At 42.8% G+C, this 12521-nt stretch overlaps 1 protein-coding gene across 4 annotated transcripts in view; it reads left to right on the forward strand.

Annotated features, from left to right (window-relative positions):
* Ptpro (protein tyrosine phosphatase, receptor type, O) overlaps positions 1-12521 on the forward strand; it is a 210808-nt gene that overhangs the window by 108178 nt on the left and 90109 nt on the right. For all 4 annotated transcript variants that reach the window (XM_017592851.3, XM_039108278.2, XM_039108279.2 and 1 more), the window contains exon 2: positions 4815-5088. In XM_017592851.3, coding sequence (XP_017448340.1) covers positions 4815-5088 — 274 coding nt within the window. The remainder of the gene's footprint in view (positions 1-4814; positions 5089-12521) is intronic.

Here is a 12521-nt window from a genome sequence, read left to right on the forward strand (position 1 = left end):
TTTTACATATGATTTTTTCCCTTTACTCTTTAAAGCAGTTATCAGACACAAGTATTATTATCTCCAGTTAATACATTGAACTAAAATAATTTGTTTACATCCATAGCACAAGTCTGGGAGTCAGGGAGTCTGTGTTTATTATTCCTGCTCTGCAATTTACTGCCTATGAATATTCAGGGATGTCTAAGGATGTCTGAACTTCATTTTTGTGATGTCTAAAATAAGGAGGTCTTATAATTCATGGAGTGTATGTGTGTGAGTGTATGTATGTTTGTGTGGGTGGGGTGGGTGGATGTCGTGTGTGCATGTGTGTGTGTGTGTGTATGTGAGTGAGTGTGTGTGTGCGGTGTGTGTGTGTGTGAGTGTATGTGTGTTTGTGTGGGTGGGGTGTGTGTGTGGTGTGTGTGTATGTGAGTGAGTGTGTGTGTGGTGTGTGTGTATGTGAGTGAGTGTGTGTGTGTGGTGTGTGTGCATGTGTGTGGTGTGTGTGTATGTGAGTGAGTGTGTGTGTGTGTGTGTGCAAGTGTACAGATCCACAGCATCCAAGCACAACGCAGAATGAATGGTAACTAAACCCATTATTGGCTGTGCATAGTAAGAAATACAAATGGAGTTTTCTTATCAAGTCGCTGTGCAGGTAGGAATGGAATGAATGACAGCATAGTCTACTGAAGAGTGTGGTGAGTAGTTCCTGATATAGCACGTCTGAGAGAAGAACTCAACCTAGCATTTTCAAAACAAACAGCAAACAAAAGACCGCCACAGTAAGATAGGCCAAGATTCGACATGGCGTGGAGGAGAACCATAATAACATGTACCCAGTTTTATACTTCATAAGTAACTTTGGGTGCATGTCCCATTGAGCCCCTTTATTTGGGACAGTGGACTACCTACCTGGCAGGGCCTATGACTGGTCTCTGGCCAATCTGATTCCTCGTCCTGTACCCCATGGCCCTTTTACTATGGTTTCCACCCTATCTCTGGTAGTTCTTTTCTCCCAGGATTAGTTCTGGGCCAGTTACAGGCTCCTGCATTCCCATTTCTACCTACAGCCAAACCTCGGGCCCCATTTGCTGCCCCTGGGAGCTGATCTTTAGTTCATGAACTACATTCCAAGAGACGGGAGGCGGTATGAGTCTAGACTTGGTCCTCTCACTCCATCCAGTGAGGTCCCTCCTCTTGAGAGGGACTCTTGACAATTAACAGTTATCAGGGGAGGGTGTCCCCTTTCCTCAGTGGTATCACGTTCTCCTTGCTCCAGGAAATAGACTCATACTTCTGCTTTTCTTAACCTTAGTGTCTCCACACAAAACCAAGCCACACAAGTAGATGGGGGAGTCGCTGAGAAGTGTGCCAGTGAGAGAGGGAGGCACTGAAGGGAGAGGCCCGAGGCTGAGAACTACTAACATTCACTCTGTAAGTGTAGGGAACTGGCAAACAATTAAAAAAGCTTTCAAAATGTGTCATGTAAAGGACTGAGGTGAAAACCTCACTGTTGAGTTAAGCAATCCTGGTGGCATCCTGCTCCCCCCAAAAAGTTCTTTCTTAAAAATATTTTTGCAGTCACCACATAAATTAGGAATAGCTTTCTATCCTGTCTTGCTCTTAACAGAGTTCGTGTTTGGAGCACACAGTCCTCCTGAGCACAGACAGATCCCAGGACAAGCTAGGGCAGAAAGGACCAGGAAGAAGGCAGCAGCTGAGACAAGATTCCTTCCAGGCTCGGTGCCTAGCTCTCACTTGGCCCACTGCCTGTCCTCATTAGTCCCAGCAAAATGAATCTGATTAGACACTCTGGCTTATTTTTGGCAACCACGGGCCAAGACTTACTCTCATAGCTGATACAATCATCGCCAAAGCTGCCGTTAGCGTTTGGAAGATTACTCCCTTTTCTGGAAGAGTTTGATGTCTGTGAAGCATTGTGACACATTAGACATCAACTCAAACACAGAACGCGCCCCTTGCCCCCCGCCCCCTTTCTTATCACTGCAGCCACCCTGGTTACTGGCTGGCTAAGACATGGTGCGAAAACTTCTTTATGGCTTCGATGTTTGTAAACTTAATGTTTTCTGAGTTAGTGAACCAACTTCTACAATCAGTGAGGCACAAAGGCCAGATTTGAATGTTATTAAATAGTCAGTTCTTGGCTTGTCTAAGGTCTGGTTAGCAGGGCTTTTTCATTGTTGTGATCTAAAAAAATTGTTATTTGTGTGACAGAGATTAATAACAGTAATAATAATGATAATAATAAATTATTTCTCTTTTCCCAATGAAACTGAATTGTTGAGCTAATACTCTCTGTAAATCTATATATATATATATGTATATATGTATATATGTATATATGTATATATGCATATATATATATAATTTCTGGAAAATAATGTTTACCAGTAAGACTAATTATCTTAGGTCACCAAGATACAAAAAATTGTGAGATTCCAAAGTATATCTGACATTTAAAATCTATTATGGAAAAGGTAGCATATTTTGTCAAACTTTTCAGTAAGTTATAATTAAATTTGTTTTGTTCACCAGTCGTCAGTTGGTTTGAAGATTAATCTATAACAAGGTGTCTGATTCATTGGGCATTTCATGAACGGCCAGGGAAATCCCCAAATGCCATCTCGGTCTGAGTCCACTCTGTATGTGAATCCTTGGTTTTGGTTTTGGTTTTTGGTTTTTGTTTTCTCGTAGCTGAGCCTTCCCTGTCCCAAGCGTTTCTTCCTGCTGCTTAGGCCACTAAGAGACACCTCAGGCTCTCCTTTCCAGCAAGGGAAAGAGACTGAGATCACTCCCCCAATATAGCTGTTTGCACAGCTGCTTGGTTAGGGACGTTTAGGATGAGAAAGTAGACTCTGGAGACAGAAAGGCCGAATGCTTCTGTGCTAGCCTCATGTCAATGGTGTTAAGTCAGCTATGCACAGCCCCATCCTTCAGATAAACATTGCCATCACCACCCAACAGTTGTGTGCACATCACAGAGGATCCAAGGATCTATCAGGCAAGAGATGCAATGTCCTGTGTGTGCAGAGGGACTAGGCACCCGCAGAGCAAGAGTTTCCTGTCTCCTATCTGAAATGACGGATAATGTAGATTCATGCACAGGATACACCTTTACATAAGTTACAGCTCCTAGCCAGAGATGACATACACCACCTAACAACCCGTATGATTAAAATACCGTGAACACAGTACTGGCCTGCTTAGTAGAGAATACAGAATTAAATACCTTCTAATGTCAGATATCTGGTATATGTACTAATGCACAATAAAAAAATGAATTCAGAAGAACAAAAAGTGCCAGTACATTTTGAGGACTCTACACTCTCTTTTAGGACTCTGAGTATACTCCACGTCTAATTTAGTTGCTGAAAACATGTACCATACAAAAATCAACAGATTAATTTTGAGAGATGTCGACATAGCATTCAGGCAGTCGACGGGACCTTGATGTACTGTGCAACAAACTTGGTGTCTAGAAACAACTAAAGGAGGCGGTAATAGGTATTCCATACAAAAGGGGAGCTTGTGTTTTGAATTTATGACCTTGGGAAAATACTCCAACCTTTCTGATCCTCAACTACAAATGGAGATAGAAAGTAACCCGCATTTCTCTCATGGCAAACACCTTGCGTGCAGTAGTCATTTGTGGATGTCTGTGTAGTGCTGACGATGGCACTTACATGAGTAGACAGTTAACTCCTTGGAGCAGTGCTGTGCACCTGCTATAGAAGAGGAATCTGAGGCTCATGCTAGTGAAATAACTTATATAACTCACCAAAAGTGTGAAGAATCAGAGAAATGGGTTCTATGAAGCACATGAGTCTTGGTTGCAACCAAAAATGGATTGTTTCTGCCCTTGGAGTCTACATGGAATCAAGAATAGACATTTAGGACAACTACACAATTATTTTTCAAATGTAGTTTACATATCTTTTAAAAGCTTTCTTTTATTTGTCTGTGCAGGCATGTGTATGTGTGCATAAGTGTGCATGTGTACACCTGTGTATGGGTACCCAAAAAGGCCATAACAGGATGTCAGATTCAGTTCTCAATAGAGCAGCAAGTGCTGTTCTACTGAGCTATGTCTCCTGAGACATTTCTCTGGCAAGTAGTGTGTGTGTGTGTGTGTGTGTGTGTGTGTGTGTGTGTGTGTGTGTGTGTGTGTGTGTGTGTGTTACTTGGGACTGACTCTAGTTTCATGCATACACACTACCAACTGACCTATATTCCTAGCCCCTAAACTTACCTGAATATTTGAGGGAAGGATTTTAAGCACCTATGGCTTTCAGTATGGTCAATTTTTCATCTTACCATGGCTTCTGTTCTAAAGAGCTGGCTAATCTGTAACGAAGAGAATCATCACAGGATTCTGTCCTGGCAGCTTCCCCACTTTCAGAACTGACAGGTGAGCAAGAGAAAGGAAATAATTACCTTGAAATAACTTCCTCTAGAATAGTGTTTGCTCAAACACTTCTCCCACTTACCAGAACACGGGGCTTCTCTGGAAATCAGCTTTGACAGTGACTTCATTTGTCATCTGTTCATCCATTTGATGTGTATTGTGTGCTTTTCACATTAAATACTCCACGAGGTGGAGACAGATTTTTCAATGGAATATCAAATGCTCGTTGTAAAGCTCTGAGATCATTTTTCATGAGACGGGCCAATTGACTTTTGGTGTGTGACTAAAATACTCATCACTACCACAGGTAATTATGTTGGCCACGAGTGTTAGTTTTAGAAAAATGGTCTTGGTATAATCTTATTGCCCACCACCTGACTCTATCTCTTCTCTTTCGCTTCAACAGATTGTTTCAACGTTCCACGTGACTGTCCGAGACGACAACAACATCGTTGTGTCTTTAGAAGCTTCTGATGTAGTCAGCCCAACCTCCGTGTATGTTGTGAGGGTAGCTGGCGAATCCAAAAACTATTTCTTCGAATTTGAGGAATCCAATGGCACACTGCCTCCTCCTGTGGTCTTTAAGGCCACGTATCATGGTCTTTATTACATCATCAGTCTGGTGGTAGTCAGTGGGAATGTGGTCACCAAACCATCCCGATCAATCACCGTGCTGACAAGTAAGAGTCCTGTGATGTCATTCTCTGTGCTCCTTCCCTCAGTGTGTCTTCATGAGGCCCTAGCTGAGGCAGAGTCCATCAGAGAGGCAGCATGCTTGGTTTGATATCTAATGACGTAGCTGTACGTTCTCCATTATATTAAGAAAACATCTCCTTACCCATTTGACAGTGTTCACTATTCACCATTTCCTTTTATTTTAAAATAATCTGTTTTAAGCCAAAAAAGTAAACTTCATTGACAATATATTTTAAGACTGAATGATAATTTCAGGTTAATAACAGGATCATGTACAACAAAACTTTAATGCATGATCCTGGATTGTTGTGTCTTGTTCCGGAACTTACGTTCCCATGCGAAGCTTTAATTGTACATTCTTAGCTGAGGACTTAGAAATGTGGTTATTTGTTTGCTCTTTGTTATTGAGCAGGGTCTTGCTACATAGCTTGGGCTGACTGTAACCTCCCTACCCTTCTAACTCTGCTTTCCAAGTGCTGCACACACACACATACACGCACTCACACGCACTCACACACATACACACTCACACACACTCACACACACTCACACACACTCACACACATACATACTCACACACACTCACACATATACATGCACTCATGATCACACACACACACTCACACACACATTCACACTCATACACATACATACACTCACACATGCACTCACACACACACACTCACACACATACACATATACATACACTCACACTCACACACATATGCATACTCACACATATACATATACATATACATACTCATACACACAAACACACATACACACTCATAAACACTCACACAAACATAAACACAGAGAGAGCACACACATACTCATACACATACACACTTGCACACATACACATAAACACACTCACACACATACACACTCACAGACACTCATACTCACACACACATATACATACTCATACACACATACACACTCACACACTCACACACATAAACACAGAGAGAGAGAGAGAGAGAGAGAGAGAGAGAGAGAGAGAGAGAGAGGACAGCCATTATCCCTCATCTCACCTTACATAAAATCTTAGCATCCCCTGTCCTAGAAACACCAGAAAGGTAAGATGAAATAGAGGGTTGGTGCTGATGTTGGGAAGGCATTAGCAATGGTCTTAACTGCAGGTGATTTCTGCCATGTTCTCTGACTTTAACATCACATCATCAGGTAACTAACGTATTTTTGGGTAGAAGGCAGAATGATCTCTGTAAGAGAGCAGTTTGTCATCAGAACAACTGAATACTTCGTCAAGGTCCCCTTTGCTCAATGCTTCAGTTTGAGCTTTTCAGTGGCTGCCACCGTTAAACTGTCCGTTACATGTGACCCTGGTGGACATGATTGGGGAAAGGGACAATGTGTCAATTTCTATTATGATAAAAAGAAATAACCAGAAGGATGAACCGAAAAGCAGTATTTTAACCCCACTGTCGAAAATTAATTAAAGTCTCATTGGCAGAATCCCAGGGTCATTATTAAATTCTGAAAATTAACAATGGCACAGACCCAAGAACTGCAAGGCTAATGGAGCTAAAGGAGAGAGCTGGCAACTAATTTAATTAAAGGGAGATCTCACCTTGTAAAATCCTGTCCTGTATTCCAGGGGAAAAAAAAAAGGTAAATCTGGACTGAGACTCAGGCTGTAGCTGTAGGTGCATAACAATGGCAACTCTTCAAAGGCGATATGGTGTCATCATTCACAATCACCCGGCTGGGAGTTAGGAGCTGTTCCACTCAGTTAGCTCAAAGCAGTTAAGCAAGAATAGGAGAAACTCGGGAGGGCAGAGACTAAGCACGGTGCAGAAGAGGATGGAGATGTCTGAGCCCTGTTCTGTCCCGACCGTTAGCGGTGTGGAGCCCTTCCCAAAGAGTGACGTCGGAAGATGTAGCTCTTTAGCTGACGGTTATTAGAGAAATGTGAAGGCCTCTGTGGTCAGTCACATCTGTGATCCCTTGGGACAGGAAGGCAGGAGGGTAAGGATGTCCCCATTACTCTCTACTGTGTATCAGATTCAAGGCTAACCTGGGCTTCATGAGGTCCTGTCTCTTCAAAAGACAAGACAAAAGAAGAAGCAGAGAGGAAGGAAATTAGACACACAGAATGAGAAGTCACAGAATGAGGTACAATTGACCATCATATATGGTTGCACATGCATATATGCACATGTAAAGACTAGAGGGCTATTTTGGCTGTCCTCCTCAGGAACACTATTCACCCTAATTTGGGGGACAGGATCTCTTGTTGACTTGGAGTTTGCCTATTCAACTAGACGGGTTAGAGAGTCAACCCTGGGGATAAACCTACATATCACTAGCATTGCGATTGCAAGTGTGGACTTTGTTTTTTATTTTACATTAATTTACCATGTGTGTGTGTGTGTGTGTGTGTGTCTGTCTGTCTGAGTCTGTGTCTGTGTGAGGGTGTGTGTATGTGTGAGTATGTGTATATATGAGTGTGTGTGTGTGTGTGTGAGGGTGTGTGTGAGTATGTATATATGAGTATGTGTGTCTCTGTGTGTGTGAGGATGTATGTGTGTATATGTGTATGTATATGTGTGTGTGTGTGTGAGGGTGTGTGTGATTATGGGTAAATGAGTGTGTGTGTGTGTGAGGGTGTGTGTGATTATGGGTAAATGAGTGTGTGTGTGTGTGAGGATGTGTGTGTGTGTCTGTGTCTGTGTGAGGGTGTGTGTGTGAGTGTGTGTGTGAGTATGTGTATATATGAGTGTGTGTGTATGTGTGTGTGTGTGAGGGTATATATGTGTGTGTGTATATGAGGGTGTGTGTGAGTATGTGTATATGAGTGTGTCTGTGTGCGCGTGTGTGTGTGTGAGGGTGTGTGTGATTATGGGTAAATGAGTGTGTGTGTGTGTGTGAGGATGTGTGTGTGTCTGTGTGAGGGTGTGTGTGTGAGTGTGTGTATGTGTATATATGAGTGTGTGTGTGTGTGAGGGTATGTATGTGTGTGTGTATGAGGGTGTGTGTGAGTATGTGTATATGAGTGTGTGTGAGTGTGTGTATATGAGTGTGTCTGTGTGCGTGTGTGTGTATGTGTGAGTATGTGTATATATGAGTGTGTGGGTGTGTGTGTGTGTGAGGGTGTGTGTGAGTATGTATATATGAGTATGTGTGTCTCTGTGTGTGTGAGGATGTATGTGTATATATGTGTATGTATATGTGTGTGTGTATGTGTGAGGGTGTGTGTGATTATGGGTAAATGAGTGTGTGTGTGTGTGTGTGTGTGAGGATGTGTGTGTGTCTGTGTGAGGGTGTGTGTGTGAGTGTGTGTATGTATATATATGAGTGTGTGTGTGTGAGGGTATGTATGTGTGTGTGTGTATGAGGGTGTGTGTGAGTATGTGTATATGAGTGTGTCTGTGTGTGTGTGTGTGTGTGTGTGTGCACATGCACATATGAAGATGCGCATTTGGAGGTCAGAGGACAACTTACTTGCAGGGATACGGTTTCTCCCCTCTCCTTTGTGTGAGTTATAGGGATTACATCAGTTCTTCAGGCTTGTCAGCAAGGGCCTTTACCTTCTGAGTCATCAAGTCAGCCCCACTCCAGGCTTTTAAGATGGATTCCAGGGATCAAACTTGAATGACTAAGCCATCTCTCCAATGGTGCTGGGTCCCATTTTAAAGTCTAAAGGGCACTATCTCAGATTGCAGAAGAAGTGGTAAGTGGGGAGTGTGAGAATTGTGTATAAAGGTGAGGGTGTCTAATATGAGACTTGAAGCAGCATCAGATGTGTTTGGGTATATATTATGAAAGAGAGACTTTAGTAACCTGGTGACTAAGGCTAACTCTGAACTCCAAACTCCCAACTCCCATTTTTAATGAGCTCCGGATTCATACCCACCACCGTTCCATTTTAACTTTCTAAAGCATTTGTGGTACCTGCTCGAGGGACTGACGCACTGCTCTTGAGGGCAAAAAGGACATTCGTTGCAGGAGTCAGACACATGCTGGAGCCTGTCCCCATGAAACAAGCTGTGACAGAGTGGGAGGCCCAGGGGCAGAGCTCTGATCTTTTGGTATAGTTGTTGTGAGTTTCGTGTTCGTAGAAAAAGTTGAAAAAATTAGACACAGAATAAATTGAGCACAGCAGACTCACATGACAAGTTCCAAAGTGCCCCGAAACCCTGGCTGTGATGCCTGGTTAGTATTTAATTCACAAAGACGCTTCCATTGAATAAGAGCATTTCAGGAGGAAAGGGCAGCCTTGGCAGAAAAAAGCCGTAACACCTGGGGATAACTGCTTAGGATCTAAGAAATGTTAGATCCATGCAATTGGTTCCTGTGTCAGGCGAGACCTAGAAGTGGTGGCTGCCAAAGTTGCAGAAGACACAGCTCAGAAAAGGTGACCAGAAACACAGCGAAAGATTATAAGTGCCGGGCAGGCGAGTGGAGACTTTATGTGATCCAGAACGAAGACAGATCAAAGGGATGACACGAGGTGATTTGACTAGGGAAAGGCTCTTGTAGCAGAGCCCCGGGCTGAAAGATGCTGAGTCTTGCTTAGACAACGGACAAATTACCAAACGGTGACGTGAAGTGGTGGTTCAAAGGCTGAGGTTACTGTCAAAGTCATCTGGATGTCATTTGCGTAGCCTTGAGCAGATGTGACTGCCATCTATGTCTCGGTTTTCAGATCTGTCACCCACTCTGGGAGCTAGCAACCACTTCTCCATAAAGCTCTGGATAGCACAGACATGAAACTCTACAGGCCCCAGGCTCTGTCCTGTAGCTGCTTGACTTAGCTGTTAATAACATGACCACAAGCTAGCCGGACATCGCTTTTATACTGCCTTATAGAGAGCGAAATTCGAACTTCAAATAATTTTCACGTCACGAGTTAATATTTCTCTGATTCTCATCAATCCACTAAAAGTTAAAATCTCACTATTATCTCCTAAAACATATAAAAGCAACTCCCAGTTCAGATTTGGTTTAGTAAGCTGTGGTCGGCCAGACTAACCTGCCCTACTGTTACTGTTTATAATAATAGTGCCTACTAGGTGCTGTTAAAAAGGAAATGTTTTACAATATATAAAATTATGTGTCTCTCCTGCTGATAATACAAAGCCAACAGAGTCCATAGGACATAGCATATGACCAACGAATAAAAGACTTACTAAGACATTGCATGAGAAATTGCTTGAGGGAACAAAGGAAACTTGCAATCAATTAGGAAGGGAAATATTGAGTTGGGGGTGGCTGGTTTGTGACAGAGATGCTAACTAAAGTGAGAGAGTCAAGTGGCATCTGGACTTATGTGTGTTGAAACAGAAAAATAAAAAGATAAGAAGGGAGAATGAACTCAGAAAGCTGCTAAAACATTCTAGGAAAAAGAATTGATCATGAACTAAGGCAGGGGCTGTAATGGTGTAAGGGAACCCTTCCTGTTCCCTGGGTGACCGTGGCCAACATACCTCTGGCTCTCATTGAGATACACACTGGTCAGGTCTCTAAGCATCTTCTAAACATGAAGTAGTGGCTTGGACTTGGGATTCAGAATCCATCTTTTCCCCCATTTCTGTCATCAGAAAGGAGGGGATAGTCATGTCTCCTTTCTTCCTCAAGAGACCTGCCCCAGGGACAGGCGTCCATTGCGGACCAGACCCTCACCTGATACAGTTACTCTTTTAGATTTCAGTTCGTTAAAGCTGTGGGTTTCCATCAACTGAGCACAGTAATGGCTCTTGTTGATGCGGGGCAGGGGGTGTTATTACAGAGCTCACACACCGGGCCTGTAACTTTCTCATGGAGAATAACAGCTGGGAGCATGTGGGCTGCCAAGAAGCCCTCACCTGTGTGTGCTGGTGCTGCCTGTAGGAAATTAAATTTCAAATTACGCCAGCTCACATCCACACACCCCTTCCTCCCTGGTTGCTGTGAATGTCTCAAAGACGATGAAGGAATACAAAATATCCTGAATTGACAAATGATTTAAGATTATGTCAAACATTTCATTAGAAAGGAACAAGACCTTACTGTGTGTCATATTTTTATTATTTATGAAAAGCAAAACAAAAAGGCAGATTCACATCAGGATTGCTGGTCAAAGGAGGACACCAACGTATTATTCAGTCATCTACACTTTGCTCTTCTCATAAAATCAAAAGAAAGCGAGAGGCAAGGACCAGGTTTGAGAGCACACTTGTTTTCGAGTCATAACAGAAACTGAAACTCAGGTGGAGTATGGAGGGCGCCTTGAGGCCTTGAGGAACTGGACCTCTGTGCTCTGGGCATAGGAAAGATAGTTCTGAGTTGGGAGTGCAGAAGATCAAAATGCTCTACCCCAGACCACATAGCCAATCTCAGGGTTTGGCATTTGACCGCGCCTTGCGACTGGCGTTGGTAAAAGCCCATGACAAGCTTGGTAGCATTCACAATATGAAGGATCCCAGAATGACTGACAGCCATGGCGGTTGAGGGGGGACAGTGACTGAGCTGCAGCAGAGGCCAAAAATAAATAAATAAATACATACATACATACATACATACATACATGAGTAAGAATATCAAACTAGCAAAACTATATATGTGATCTTATACAGACATAAAGATCAGAATGGTATCCATTTCCCAGCAACCATTAAACGAAAAGCGGCATGAACAAAGTATGTAGAACAGATACAACAGAACTGAAACCTTCTGCAATAAAAACATAATTATTTAAGTTAAACTAAAATTTTGTTTTGCTGACATTTCTATTTAAAACATTCTTTCGTATAATAGGTTTTGAACATGTTTGCCATCTCCCCAACTCTCCACCCCAGTTCCTTTCCATCCCCCAATCTTTAGGCTTTTTCTCTCTTTTCTTTCTAAAAACAAAATCGAAACAAACACTAAGACACAAAATGCCAAAACAAACGAACTAAGTAAAACCCACGGAGTCTGTTTTCTGTTGGCCCGTTATTTCTGTGTACGGAGCCTGCTCTGATATAGTGGACATGCACAGTTACACCTCACTGGAGAAAACAGATCTCCCTGTGCTAGCAGGCGTCGCTTGCCCATAGCCTCCTGTTAGGGTGGGATTTCGTCTACTGCCATTTCTCAGGGCCAGGATCTCATCTGGCTGGAACCTATGCAGGCTCCGTATGCACTTACCCGCACACCAGCACAATCAGGTTAGAAACTCTTTAGCAACATTGCATGCACCTGAAGATATGTTCAGCCCCCATCTAGGTAAAGGAGCAGGGCCCCTACAGTATTGAAACTATATTTATAGGAAGTGAAAACAGGCCCTCTACTAAAAGAATAAACTGGATAGTTTGTAAACTTATAAACAGATGCTCAACGTTTCCCTTGAGTACTTGCGCCAAGCTGGTCAAATCTCAAAATAACATTAAATGATAAAATCAAGCTACAGATGTGGATGCTCACAGCCAAT

This window comes from Rattus norvegicus, chromosome 4, assembly GCF_036323735.1.
Source record: "Rattus norvegicus strain BN/NHsdMcwi chromosome 4, GRCr8, whole genome shotgun sequence".
In the NCBI taxonomy this organism is placed as follows: domain Eukaryota; kingdom Metazoa; phylum Chordata; class Mammalia; order Rodentia; family Muridae; genus Rattus; species Rattus norvegicus.